Raw genomic sequence first — 14,055 nt, forward strand, 5'->3', positions numbered from 1 at the left:
CAGAAATTCTTTCCATCCAAAGGTACAGTTGTATGGAGGAAAGATACTCCAATTTTGTATCAAATAAATGAATTCATAGTAGAAATGGGTATGAATTTTGACAAAGTAATGGACAATTATTTTGAAGATTTCAAGGAAAGGATGAACAACAGATTCAGAATACCTCCAAAACTTGTTGAAGAGTATAAGGATGATGTCTGTTTCATGGTTGACTGTGACAAGGTATACATACAGGTAGTCAGACCCCGAGTTGCATGGGTGAAACCTCTTCCATATGAGGTAAATATTGATGAAACAAGGGATATCATTGAAGCACTGGTAAATGAGCCAGTAGACCCAAGGCAACAAATTTTTGGTACTTATGATGAAGCAAAGGCCAGAATTGAACTGGAAATCAAAATTCCACAGGCCATCAGCAAAGGTAAAAGGAAAATGGCCAAACTGAAAACTGAAATGAGTTCTCTTATGGTCACCGAGGGAAAAGATGAAGATAAAGAAAGTGAAGAAGAAGAAGAAGGAGAAAAAGAATCAGAAAAAGAGCAATCGGCAAAGAAGAAAGGCAAGGTAATCATTACCAAGCCCAAAAAGCAGCCTACTGCAGTATTCACTCGGAGAACGAGAAAAGGTATTCAGGAACCTGTATTGGTCAAACCTGCACCTACATTCGAGCAAAGGCTCAAATCATTGGAAGAAGGAGCTGGCATCGCAAATTTCAAGGCATTAAGATTTGAGACAAGGACTGATGCAGAGAAAATGCAAATTGAGGAACTGGTACTTAACAAAATGGGAAAATGGAAATACTCCCCGGACCAGATTGCTCCTCATATCTCTAAAGAACTACTGGAGAGAGTACAGCCAAGATGGGAGTTAGCCACCAAGACGGTAAAAGATATATATGAGCAATCCCTGAAGAATCTTCGGCCTAGTCTCACTGGAGCAGAGGTAAAATCTGAATTGAAAACCTATGAAGGTAAAATGATGATCAGATTCCACACTTGTTTGGTTTTGATCAAAGATATAGAGCATGTTGTAAATGATGCTACAAACATGTGGAAAAACATCTATCATCTACATAAGCCCAGTGTAGACCCAGTAGAAATAAAGGATAATGACAGCGGCAGCAGCAGTGATGAATCAAATAGCACTCCATCCATCACAGTTACACCAGGAGAGTTGCATGCAATGATGGAAGAGAAAGAGGAAGAAGACAAAGAGGAAGAAGCTAAAGAGGAAGATAAGGAGGATGATACGGTAAAAATTGCAGCAGCAGTTATTGCATCCCTTCCTCACTCCCCAGCCAAACATGTGACATCATCAAGGTTGGAGTCAGCTTCAGCAGGTTCATCTACACCTGCCATATCTCAGCTCCAGGTATCATCAGTAGAAGTGACTACCACTTCATCTACCGAGCTACATCCCTCTTCGACTACCGAGCTGCACCCCTTCTCATCTACCGAGTTAGCCTCCTCGACTCCATCATCATCAGTTGGTATTGTTGTAAGTTCTCAAATTTTGACAACTCAAATTTGTTCTACAATTTTGTCGCCATCTACTTCAGGCACAGTGAGCTCAGATACTATATTACCGAGTGTATCACCATTTTTGGCCAGCATTCAAAATTTTGACCCTGTACATACTTCTATTGGCACTCAAACCTCAAGCATCCCAGTTTTTACTGCTAGTCCTTCTGTCTCTACTGTTGTGTCTATTCCAAAGGTCAAACCAGTCATCTCAGAAGTCAAACAAAAGCAACCATTAAGACTTATGATCACTGGAAAGGAAATTCCTGAAGACATTGACTTGGACACAGAGATAGTAATTCCAAAGATTGACTTTGATAATGCTACCATTGAAGAAATGAGGTATGCTAGTCAACTTATTGAGAAAAAAGCTACTCAGATGCAGTTAAGATCAGAAAGGGATAAGGAATATAGGATAATTGAGGAAGCTCGGAACATAATTACTAAGGCTATAGGTGTTGATGTTGATACTTCTCAACACATTTTGATTCAATTGGAAGAGGCAGTTAATAAATTCAATGAAGATGCCTCCGGACAAGAAAAGCTAATTGAGCGTGCAGAAAAGAAATTTGATAATAAGGTATTGGGGCACATTGCCCAGAACATTGCAATAAATTAGGTTGCATTAACCTCAGTTTTGGCAGATATGAAATTTTTTTTTAATAATGTAACATCTCTTTTTGCTAAGCTTTGTGATGTTACCGAGTACACTAAAGGAATAAGAGAGAAACTAAATAAAATTGATGAAGATCTGAAGGTAAGCGCACAGAACTTGAAGCTTGACCCCAGTTCAAGCTCATCTCATCACCTCAGAATCAAATTTTTGTCAGAGAAGCAGGCAGAGCTATTGAGGGAAGAGGCAAGGATCCGATCTACATTGATAGATATCCAAAACATGATCCTTCCCATCATGGATTCAATGCAGAAGCATATTGCACATTCAAAGACATTAATCCATGATAATAACTTCTCCATTGCAGATCATGTGATTGAACTTTCGGCTGAAGTTCAAATAGCTCTTTCCACCTGCAAAATTTTGCAAGAGAATTGGGATAAGACTCTCCAGCTTATTCTCCAGGTACATTCAGAGTTCATCTCTCATTTTGGTGTTTCTATATAAGTATATATATTCTTTTATTCTTTGGCATTATTGTCAAAAAGGGGGAGATTATTGTTGGATATGTATACTATGGGTGAATAAGTGTTTTCAGAAAAATTGTACAAAGGAAGAGATATACAGCTCATGTAAATAATGTATGTACATTCTATGAGGGAGTTGTATATAACAAAGCTATTCTATGGGGGAGTTGTATATAACGAAGCTATGTATATTCAAAATCAGTCATCAGCATGTCAGATAAATTTTGTCTCATAAGCGTTTTTGTCACTAATGCCAAAGGGGGAGATTGTTGGCATTATGATACATTTTTGTCATTAGTTACAACACTTATTGGATTCTGAATGCTTACCGAGCTCTCACCGGAAGCCAAGCTTTACCTAGTTCTCAGTGTTTACCGAGTAATCAAGGTGAACAAAGAAGTCAGTGTTTACCGAGTAATCAAGGTGAACAAAGAAGTCAGTACTTACCGAGTAATCAAGGTGAACAAAGAAGTCAGTGTTTACCAAGTAATCAAGGTGAACAAAGAAGTCAGTACTTACCGAGTAATCAAGGTGAACAAAGAAGTCAGTGTTTACGTAGTGATCAAGGTGAACAAAGCAGCCAGTGTTTACCGAGTGTTCAAGGTAAAGAAAGGAATCAGTTTTGACCGAGTGAAGATGTACTAAGATGTAATCGAGAACTTCATGATAACCGAGCTCCTGAGGTTATCAAGGAAATTAATTTTACCGAGCTCAGACGGTTATCAAGGAAACTAACTATCATCGAGTCACAAGGTTCTATCAAGTGTTTCCTTTGATCACCGAGCTACAGTTTAGATAGAAGTATTCACCGAGTGACATCTCTTCTACCGAGTCTCCAGTGGTTACCGAGTTCAGAACTACTCGAAGTGTTTAGTATGAACCGTGCCTTCACTTCTACCGAGTGCATGACGATGCCGAGTAACACAGTGGATGCTGAGTATCAGAAGGACACCGAGTCAGTTCAGTGAACTCGAGTTTTTACCTTGGGCCGACTTTGTATAGAGATTTGCACTTGTTGTTTAGCCGACCTTGCATGTATTGTTTAGCCGACCTTGCATGTATTGTTTATATGGATGGTATATATATGCAATGTATTGTATCATTCAAATATAGTTGTTATGACAATGGTAATGAATGGAAATGTGAAAGTGTAAAAGTGTGAAAGTGCGAAAGAAATACATGCGTGCGAAAGTATGTGGGCTGAATTGTGAAGATATTCAGCAGGTCGAGTTTTGGAGCAGAAAAGTTTTTATCTATCACATCAAGGTGAATCAGAGCATAGCGGATCTTATCAGCAATCAGTTGTAATCAGATCCACTGTTTCATTCTAACAGGTGAATCAGTTTTTGTAAATCCTTTAACAAGGTAGACTTAACAGTCTTTTGTAAATCTCCTAACAGAGTGCATACTTTATTGTATGTTTGGAAATCCTCTAACAAGGTGGATCTAGCAATCCTTTGTGCTCCTAACAGGGCAGATCACCAGAAGTGGTCATTGTAAGCCTTAACCGGCCAACTTCATACTGCAGTAACGAAGCTTGTGGGTTTCATCCCCACCCCAGTTTTACTTTCTATTTGGAAGGTTTCTGGGTCACCAAATCTGTGTGTTCAAGTGTTGCAAATGATTTTGTTTCATGCTTACAGTAGGTTACTTGGATGAATGGTGAATATATTAGTATACAATTTTATTGTTTGAAATTTTAGAAGTTACTGATTCACCCCTCCCCTCTCAGTAACTTGTCATATCTTGAATATTTCCAACACTGTCTACACACTCACAACTCTATCACAATCCTGTTATAAGCTGCCTCACATTCGGCGCTCTGTCCACAGACTCAGGAAAAATCACTCTTCACTTCCTCTTTCTCTTTCACACCTTGAAGACTTCACATCTTCCAACTTTCCTTCCAATGCTTCTCCTTCTCAAACTTCCACTTCTCAAGCTTCTCCTTGAGCTTGATTAGAAATGCTCATATGCCTTGCTTAAATAGGCACTTACCACCCCATGCATGACTTATCCACAACCTTCTAGAATTCCTCCACAACCTTCTACAACTTCCATAACCTTCTACAACTTCCACAACTTTCTACAATATTCATAACTTTCTAGAATTCTACCCACACACCTCGATAAATGGAATGACAACCATTTATTTTTTATTTTTTCTATTATGCCACCTATGCACCTCGAAAATAGAAATCCTCTTTTCCTTTTTTTATTTTTTATTATTTCTCCTCTAATTTTCATCACTTTCTCTCTCCACAAATTTTTTTTTTTTTTTTTTTTTTTTCCAATTTTTTTTTCAATAATTTTCCCATGCAAGATGCTCTTACATCAGACTCCCCCGGTAGATAGAAAAGTGTGTCCCACAGTTTGACGCCAAAAAGAAAGGTCTACAACCATCTTCATCTTCACCAAAGGTTTCCACCTCAATGGGGACAAGAAAACCAATGTGCAAATCTTCCACTTCTGCATTACTCTATCAAACACTAGAATCTCAACCATCCAATCAACATGCTCATTCCCAGGAACAAACTGAACATAATGCTTCATTACCAAACTCCCATTCACATCAGCAACTAGTGAATTCACACCCATAGCAACAAACCCCACATCAACAGCCACATGTAGATCTCCATCAACACATGCCAAACTCTCAACACCAACAACATCATTGCTCACAACAAGATGCTCTACAATACATAACTCACCTCCAACAACCGGATCATCCATGACCAAGTACTTTGCAACATTCAAGTCACCACCAACATCAACTAGATTATCCATGACCAAATTCTCTACAGTCTCCATGTCAGACTCAACCAACTGATCATGAAAACCAATCTCCATCCCAACATCAACAACATTAGGAATATCTTCAGCAACAACCTCTAGTTACTCTGCAGGTTCTGCATTAGACTCTACAAACTGATCAGCAAAACCATCCTCTTCCAACTTGACCTTCTTAGCTTGATCAGCCAATCTAGCATCCAATCGAGAAATCATCTTAAAAAAATTTCTCTCCACTATATCATGGATTTTCGCAATCATTTTAGGGTCCAATCCTCTCAGGGCTATCTTCTAAGATCTTCGTAGACCCTCTGCAACAAATCCTTCCCACGCTCCTTGTGACAACCAAATTGTTTGCAAGTCAGATCGCAACCTGCCACCTCACACGAACAATCAGGAACCACATCACAAGTCTAGGACAATGGATTTGCAATCCACTAACTCTCCACAATCATGCCTCAACAAGTTTAGTCTTCCATCTCTGCATCCATTGATCAATCTACATGTCCTCCCAAGGTCCTAGTGCAAACTGCCTCAGCTTCGGCGATCTGTTTACATGCTCAGGAACTCCCACTCTAATAAACTTCACCCAACCAAGGTCCTGGTACAAACTGCCTCACACTTCGGCGATCTGCTTGTACACTCAGGAACTCCTGCTCTGATACCACTGATGACGATACGCTCTGATACCACTAATGTAGGTACACTCTGATACCACTGACGAAGGGCCACACCATCCTTACCAACTCATAACCAAGAATGCAACAATATGAAGAGAATAAATACTTCCCACAAAATTTTATTAAATTTGAAAATCCTTAGCAATTACAATAACATTTCTACAAGATCTCTCAAGGTCCAATCCAAACCCAAGCTAGTCCAGATCCACACTCTGGTAGAAACCTCCGAGATCTCAACTTGTGCTCGCAAGCCACCAAGAAACCTCCTTGTTTCTAAACCGCAGTCACTAGCTCTTCTCCAACTTTATCCAAGATCCAAGTGTAAACTGCCTCACATTCGACGCTCTATCTACACACTCACAACTCTATCACAATCCTGTTGTAGGCTGCCTCACATTCGGCGCTCTGTCCACAGACTCAGGAAAAATCACTCTTCACTTCCTCTTTCTCTTTCACACCTTGAAGACTTCACACCTTCCAACTTTCCTTCCAATGCTTCTCCTTCTCAAACTTCCACTTCTCAAGCTTCTTCTTGAGCTTGATTAGAAATGCTCATATGCCTTGCTTAAATAGGCACTTACCACCCCGTGCATGACTTATCCACAACCTTCTAGAATTCTTCCACAACCTTCTACAACTTCCACAACCTTCTACAACTTCCACAACTTTCTACAATATTCATAACTTTCTAGAATTCTACCCACACACCTCGATAAATGGAATGACAACCATTTATTTTTTATTTTTTCTATTATGCCACCTATGCACCTCGAAAATAGAAATCCTCTTTTCCTTTCTTTTTTCCTTTTTTTATTTTTTATTATTTCTCTTCTAATTTTCGTCACTTTCTCTCTCCTCCACAAATTTTATTTTATTTTATTTTTTTTCCAATTTTTTTTTCAATAATTTTCCCATGCAAGATGCTCTTACATCAGCAACACTTTGTCAAGGACTGCCTGACTTACAATGACATCAGATTTGGTTATACAAATATATTGCAGAACAAGGACTTCAACTATTTATTTGAGGAAGATCAAGTGAAGAGAGCAACAGATTTGATTACCAAACTTCAGAGAAAGAGAGACAAGTTATCCAAAACTTTACAACTGACTAGTTTCGCTCCTGACTCAGAAGGGTGATTGCATGGGTCCCATAGACTACTTTAATCTCGTGGACATCATTAAAATCTATCATATCATATCATATCATATCAATCCCATAAAACTTCTCATTGCAAGCTCTCCAGCTAAGAATTTGAAATATTGACATCCCAGAATATTCGTTTGAAAATCAAATGCAAAAGGTATGACGTGACATATGGCATAGTTAAGCGATTCATCCGTAATTCTAACCGAAAGATGCGCGTATCAGAACTGATCCGAACATCACTGCGATTCGGGAATATTGTTTATAAATTCCTTGCTGCAGTTGACGGCAGACTTCTATGCTCATCTCACCATCTCAAATATCTCTCCAAGTCGGGATCTTGACGAAAGTTAGATTCAAAAACATCAGCGAGATCATCAGGTAACACTGCAATGCCGTTACCACTTGTTCTTCACTCAAGGCTAACGGCTTTGAAATCATTGTTATTATTTTATTTATCTTTATTTTTTGAAGTGGTTCGGCGAACTGTGTTTCTCTGTTCTTGTGGTTTATAAGTATCGCATTTTGTCTTGTATGATTCTTTATGCAATATGTTTATTCGGAGTACTAAACCATCCTTCCTCTGTTACAAATTTTAATATCTTTGATGTTATAGTCATTTTACTTTGTCTTTCAAGATCTCATTACAACCAAGTTGAACTTTATCCATGAACTTCTATTGAGCCTTGTGTGACATTTATGCCACTAGGGGGTCTCTGTCTAACTGAAATTCCTGCATTTGATTTAATGTGTCCCAAGAAGTTGAAGATATTGTCATTCTATGTTTCATGGTATTTATCGAACGAAGTTGCGCTGATAATGGAAGTACTCCGCCAAAGTTGAGGCTACTGTTAAGATTGTTGAATTATATCCCATATCAAGATTTTATATCTTTTTCAATTTGAACATCCGATTTTTTTTGGCTTTATCCAGGACAGTCTGATACTGGTTTATAATTATCAAGTGCATTTCATAACACATCAATAATTGGGTCTAAAGTTCCGAAGGTTTTTTTGTTGACCTGCCATCTATTTACATTAAATTCAAAGCTATATATCAAAATCTCGTTTCAAAGAAACCATAGCGGGGTCATACAGCTCGAAAAGTGATAAATTTGAAAATCGAAAAGTAATTATTGTTCCCATTGAATTTTTCTACGATTTCTAAATGAATCTAGAGTTTCCAAGTTTCTTTTATGGCTTTTTTTGGGGGATTCACACAACTAATAGGTTGTATTCTTGTCACGAAGGGGCTAAGGGTTTAAGGTTTTCGAGGGTATATCAGTAACAGCAGTTATCAATTATGCTGCTAGTCAAATTATAATTCCATAAACAGACATTGAATTCTCCACTTTAGACCTTAGATAGGTGCTTTTCCATTTTTTATAGGAAAGCTAGCGGTATTAAAAATCTCAAGAGTTTTAGTTCTTTTATATTTTCTCTCAATTAATTATAATTCTCTTCTTCAAACGTTTGATTGTTGTGTTATTACGGACAATGACATTCAGTGATAATTAATTGAATCTAAAGTTTCCAAAGATTCTCAATTCTTTTTAAGGAATTCTAATTTTAAAAGGTTTTTTTCTGAATCTGCAGAAGGACTTTGCCGACTAACAGATGATATTATTGTGCAGGAGAGTCTCAGGATTTAGGATATTGACAGTGTATTGGCAACGGAAGGTGTTTTTTATGGTGTACAAGGTCATAGTACGTAATAGAAATTTTCAGTTCTCTTGGATGTTGAATATGCCTTCTGCAGCAGGTACTTAAGCTTCTTGGTGTGACCATTTTGGATAAGATTTGAGGTTGATTAGGATATTGGTATTGGATGCAATACATTGCCAATGTTTTCCAAATTGGATATGGGTATTTTGAAAATCCCAATGCCTGCTTGTCCCGCTGAGAAAGAGTGCCTGAGATGGGCACAAGTGTACTTGAGGGACTGTGTGTGCAGTACAGGAGATGAGATTTCTTTTTCACTTGGTTTGATCAGTATTCTTAGCTGGGGAATTGCAGAAGTGCCTCAGATTATCACAAATTATAAGGAGAAGTCTACAGAGGGTATGTCCCTTATGTTTCTAATAACATGGGTTATAGGGTAAGCAATTCTTTCATTTTCCACTTGATTTTCTTTCTCTCTTGCCAGGAGAAATGAAAAAATTTGACTAGTGCTGTTTTTAAAATTATATGAGTGCAGCATAAATAAATAAAAATGTCAAAACACTTTATAGCTCAAAAGAAGCCGGTGTAAGGATAGGAAAGAGTCCAGGCTGGCCCCACCATTGTGAACTATGGCTGCTTTCGCTGTAACAGCTAAGGCAATCGCCATATACAACATTTCTAATTCAGCACAATTCAGCAGTTTTTGGAGATTATAATGCTGAGTATAGGATCACACGTATATTTTCATATACAGAACAAATGAGCTATAATAAATAATTGTGAATGCATTGGAGATGGATGGATGTTATCACCAAACAGTGTACAACCTGCAATTCAGGGGTGGAAAAACAACCTTGATTAGATGCCAAATATGTCTGGTTGTCCTAGAGTCCAGAAGATATGTCTAATGGTTTCCGATTCTGCACATTGCAAACTGCATGCCCAGGCTTTATAAAGTTTGACTTGGTTAGTCCCTAAGAGGCATTCCTGGCTATGCAAATATCAAGGAGAAAATTTTGAGTCTGAAGGTTATATAAATGAATTTGAAATATGCTGCTTGTGAAATCTTACAATTCTTAACAGTAGATGGACTTACAAAAAATACTTTCACAAATAAAGTTAACCAATTCAGAATGAACTTGCAAATACAAAATAATAGCCCAGGAAGTATCAGTCTAACTTCCTTAATTAATGACCCTTTTGTTTTGCACAACACTAAGAGAGAGAATAGCCAGACTCATAAATTGGTCAACATACATACATGGACAGCAGTAGTAACTCATACTTATCTGATCCCTTTATTTTTTTCGCACGAGATATTTATGGATCAGCAGCAGGGGTGGTTTGATAGCAAATACCTCAGGTTCATTTTGGCCTAACTGATTTATTAAAATTTAATTTCAATTCATCATTTTTAAAAAATTATTTAAAACATTGATTGATATAAAGGGTGTTTGTTAACACTGGTAAACTTAGGCTGGTCGATCCAGCTCTATTCACAGACATCATGGAATGAAGGAAGTTCTATATGGCAGATCAACCTATGGTGGATCATTCTTAACTGTACAACTAAGGAAACACTTTTATTGCTAGTGAGCTTTTAGCATTAATTGGATAGAGTAGACTTTCCATGATAGCATAATCATATCTTAAAAAATCTTTTGGCAAAAATATCAGGAAACGGAAAGTATATTATTTGTGAATTGAGAAAAAATGGGGAAAAATTAGATTAAAAGAATTAAAATAATGTGAAAAAATATAGAAAAACTCCGTTGTATTTGAAACTGAAGACATTTCAATTGCATAGAGATATATAGAGCAAATAAAATTGGGAGTTTAGCCCATAAATTGTGGAATACAGATTTTTGTTTTTCAGGTCAATATGTTGATTCCATTCCATTACAGAATGGATGTTGCATAATGCATAAATAATAACTAGATGCCAATGCTTTTTGAATTTTCAGTTAAAAGCTACTTTGGACAAAGTCAATAACTGACTTTTTATTTTATTGACTAAATGCGTAGAAAAAAGATTTACTGCAAGTTAAGAATACACTCAGAAGACTGTAAATCAGAGTAGAACATTAGTGTTGTTTAAACTAAAACCAACAAAGGAATAATTTGCTACTCTCATCAGAAAGACAAGAATATAACCAGCCAGTAGACATAGACAGAGAACATATGACCATGAGAGGCTGGAAATCACCAACTAGATTAGAATATCTGAGTAAAACTTTAAAATTTCTGCTTCCTAGTGAACTAAGACTTAAGTGATTAGAAAACATAGCCAAAAACATGCTCTTCCATATATTCAACTATTCAGCCTGTCTGATAGTATCTGCTACAACAAGGATGTAAACCAAAGCCCAAGAGGGCTTCCTTCCAGCACAAAATATGATCAAATTGGCAGGCAAATGGTAGAAAATAGCATTCTATTTTCTTTTTCTGATGAACATTCACAAAACATGTATTTCATACTTGTAAATCTTTGACAAAAAGGGCATTTGAGAGGTTGAACAATCATACACTTTAATCTGTTTCCAACAGACAGCTTAAAATGCATGATTTTCCAAGCCAAAATCTAAGCATTAACCTCAGCTTTTGGCTTCCATATTTGAGCACTCACTTTCTCATGTCTTTTCATGTAACCAGCATTTTCAATTTCGGTTCAATCTAGTATTTAGTGGCATGCAGGGAAGAATATGTAAATAAATAAATTTTTAAAGAAAACAAGAGAAATCGAGCTTAGACAAGCAGTCTTTCCAAACACTTTATTGTAAGGGAGATAATAGTTTCATAGCCAACTCCATTGGCACCAGAGATTTGAAAAAGAGTAAAACCCTTTAAAACTGTTGTTTAAATGATAGAACTTTAGAGCATTGCCAAGATGCCCAATCAAGAGCATTCAATGGTCACCAAACTGGTGAACACCTTTCTTGAGCAAATCAGAAGCCTGCCTTGGAAAGACAACAATAAGGGGTTGGCCATGATACCAATGTAACCTGTTCCACCAAATGGAAGAGGGCACAGCTGAAACCGTGCTTCAAAGAGGAATTTTCCAGCTCAAACATTTACACACATGTTGCTATACTTGGAAAATGAAGTTTAAGGGAAAATAAGCTTTTCAATGGAAGAAAGTGTTGGCCATGATACCGAGTTAACCTATTCCCATAGTTACACCACCCTGGGGGATGGGGGGACGATGGAATGGGAGGGCAAGTTTCTAGGATGGGGGGATAGAGGTGTCTTAATTTGGGGATGGTGGGGGGACGGTGGGGGTGTGTATATATATACATATGGTACATTAAATTGCTAGTTATCAAAAGATGTATTGCAATATAAGATGTAAAGATGTAAAAGAGTAAATACTTGAACATTGGATGGAATTGGAACATTGAACATTGAACATAAATAGTTGAATCAACAAATAGTCAACATTGGTACGTCCCTCATCCTTGGTGGAGGTGGTGGAATCTGGTGGCGCCGCTGGGGACGGGGGGACGGAGTCCCCAAGTCCCCGGTGTGTCCAAGTCTCCGGAACGCGGGGCAAAAAGGGGGGGGATGCTCTCTGTGTTACTATGCCTATTCCTGTAATGTCCAAACTAGGAGGTTATCAATTTTCAATGTTTAGCAAACATTACTAATCATCTAAATCAATTCCATTCAAGAAACAATGAATAGTTTATAATACATTTGAGAGTTAACACATTTAAGTCTGATTCCTTTCTTCTGTCCCAAACTCAGCCCTTCAAGGATGTGGATTTATTTGTTGTAGGGTGCTTGGCACCAATCTACAAGTAGGCTTCCTCAAGGCATTGGGACTGTATGTTTGTACCCATCTCGGAATTTCCTGCAAGGCATTGGAAATACATATCCTTATCCATCTTGGAATTTACCTATCTTGTGAGGATTTACTCCCATATCTAATCTTATTGCTATTCAGCTTAATTGTTAAGGTTTATCAGATTTATCTAATGTTCAGACTAAATTTATCCTCTGAATTTCTTATATACGTATAGATGTATATTTGAACTTATATAATCAGAATCTTCTGATATGCTGAAATAGTTATTTGATCCGATTCTATCTGCAATTGTAAGTAGCTTTACGCAGGGCATATAGCAATAAACGGTGCCAAAGAGATGTCAGATATTTCTGCATTTTATGCACTTTAGAAGATGTGAGTTTATTGTGTTCTGTGGTGCTAATAAACTGCAGGTTGACCTGCTACATATATGAGACAGGGAGTCACCACCTGATGGGGTGACTCCAACATGGATTCATGTCCCATTGGGTTGTGGCTCTCCGCGTAAATTTTGCTAAACAAAACAAACAATGATAATGCTGCCGTTGATTGGGGTGGACAGTCGGTCACTAATATGTATGTTATAATTTGTTTACACTTTCAAACAATTTGATTTCTAGAACAGTTGGTCAACATAAAATTAGTTTGTTTATTATTTATTATTTGTACAATACATGTGATATTATATATATATATATATATATATATATATATATATATATATATATATATATATATATATATATATATATATATATATATATATATATATATATATATATATATATATATATATATATATAAGTGGAAATAATAAATATATATGTATCAATATATTTTATTTGACTGAACCATACATCAACACTCCCTCCTAGTTTAGAAGGATAAACATATGAATAAGTATTACACCATTGGTAATTAGGAATAACACATAAGGAAATCTTTGATAAGAAGATTTCAACCATTTTGATATCACATTTGATATCATGAGTATTGGCCTTTAAAATACCAACATATGATATTCACCAAATACTCTGAGTAATCACTTGTAGAATGTGAACACAAGATATTCACCATTTTTGATATCACGAGTATTGGCCTCTAGAATATTAACATATGAGATTCACCAAATACTTTGAGTAATGATCTCTAGAATATCAACATATGATATTCACCATGTACCCAGTAAGGTAATGGCCTACAAAATATCAACACATGATATTCACTCAAATACCTAACATATAACACTTAGTTGTTGATTTACAAGACATCGTCCATCATGATATGCTTCAACATTTACATAAAATCTACAT

General features: G+C 36.8%; 1 protein-coding gene across 2 annotated transcripts in view; it reads left to right on the forward strand.

The window, feature by feature from the left end:
- Positions 1-7,322: 7,322 nt before the first annotated feature.
- The window catches only part of LOC149537076 (vacuolar lysine transporter YPQ1-like), a 159,674-nt gene continuing 152,941 nt past the window's right edge, over positions 7,323-14,055 (forward strand). Inside the window, exons 1-2 of one of the 2 annotated variants that reach the window (XM_089807035.1) lie at positions 7,507-7,657; positions 8,910-9,373. In XM_089807035.1, coding sequence (XP_089663161.1) covers positions 9,120-9,373 — 254 coding nt within the window. In that variant the 5' untranslated portion in view covers positions 7,507-7,657; positions 8,910-9,119. Of the gene's footprint in view, positions 7,658-8,909; positions 9,374-14,055 lie in introns of both variants that reach the window. The other variant, XM_089807036.1, reaches the window with a different exon arrangement.

This window comes from Cupressus sempervirens, chromosome 10, assembly GCF_028749045.1.
Source record: "Cupressus sempervirens isolate cs-2001-9-10 chromosome 10, ASM2874904v1, whole genome shotgun sequence".
Lineage (NCBI taxonomy): Eukaryota > Viridiplantae > Streptophyta > Pinopsida > Cupressales > Cupressaceae > Cupressus > Cupressus sempervirens.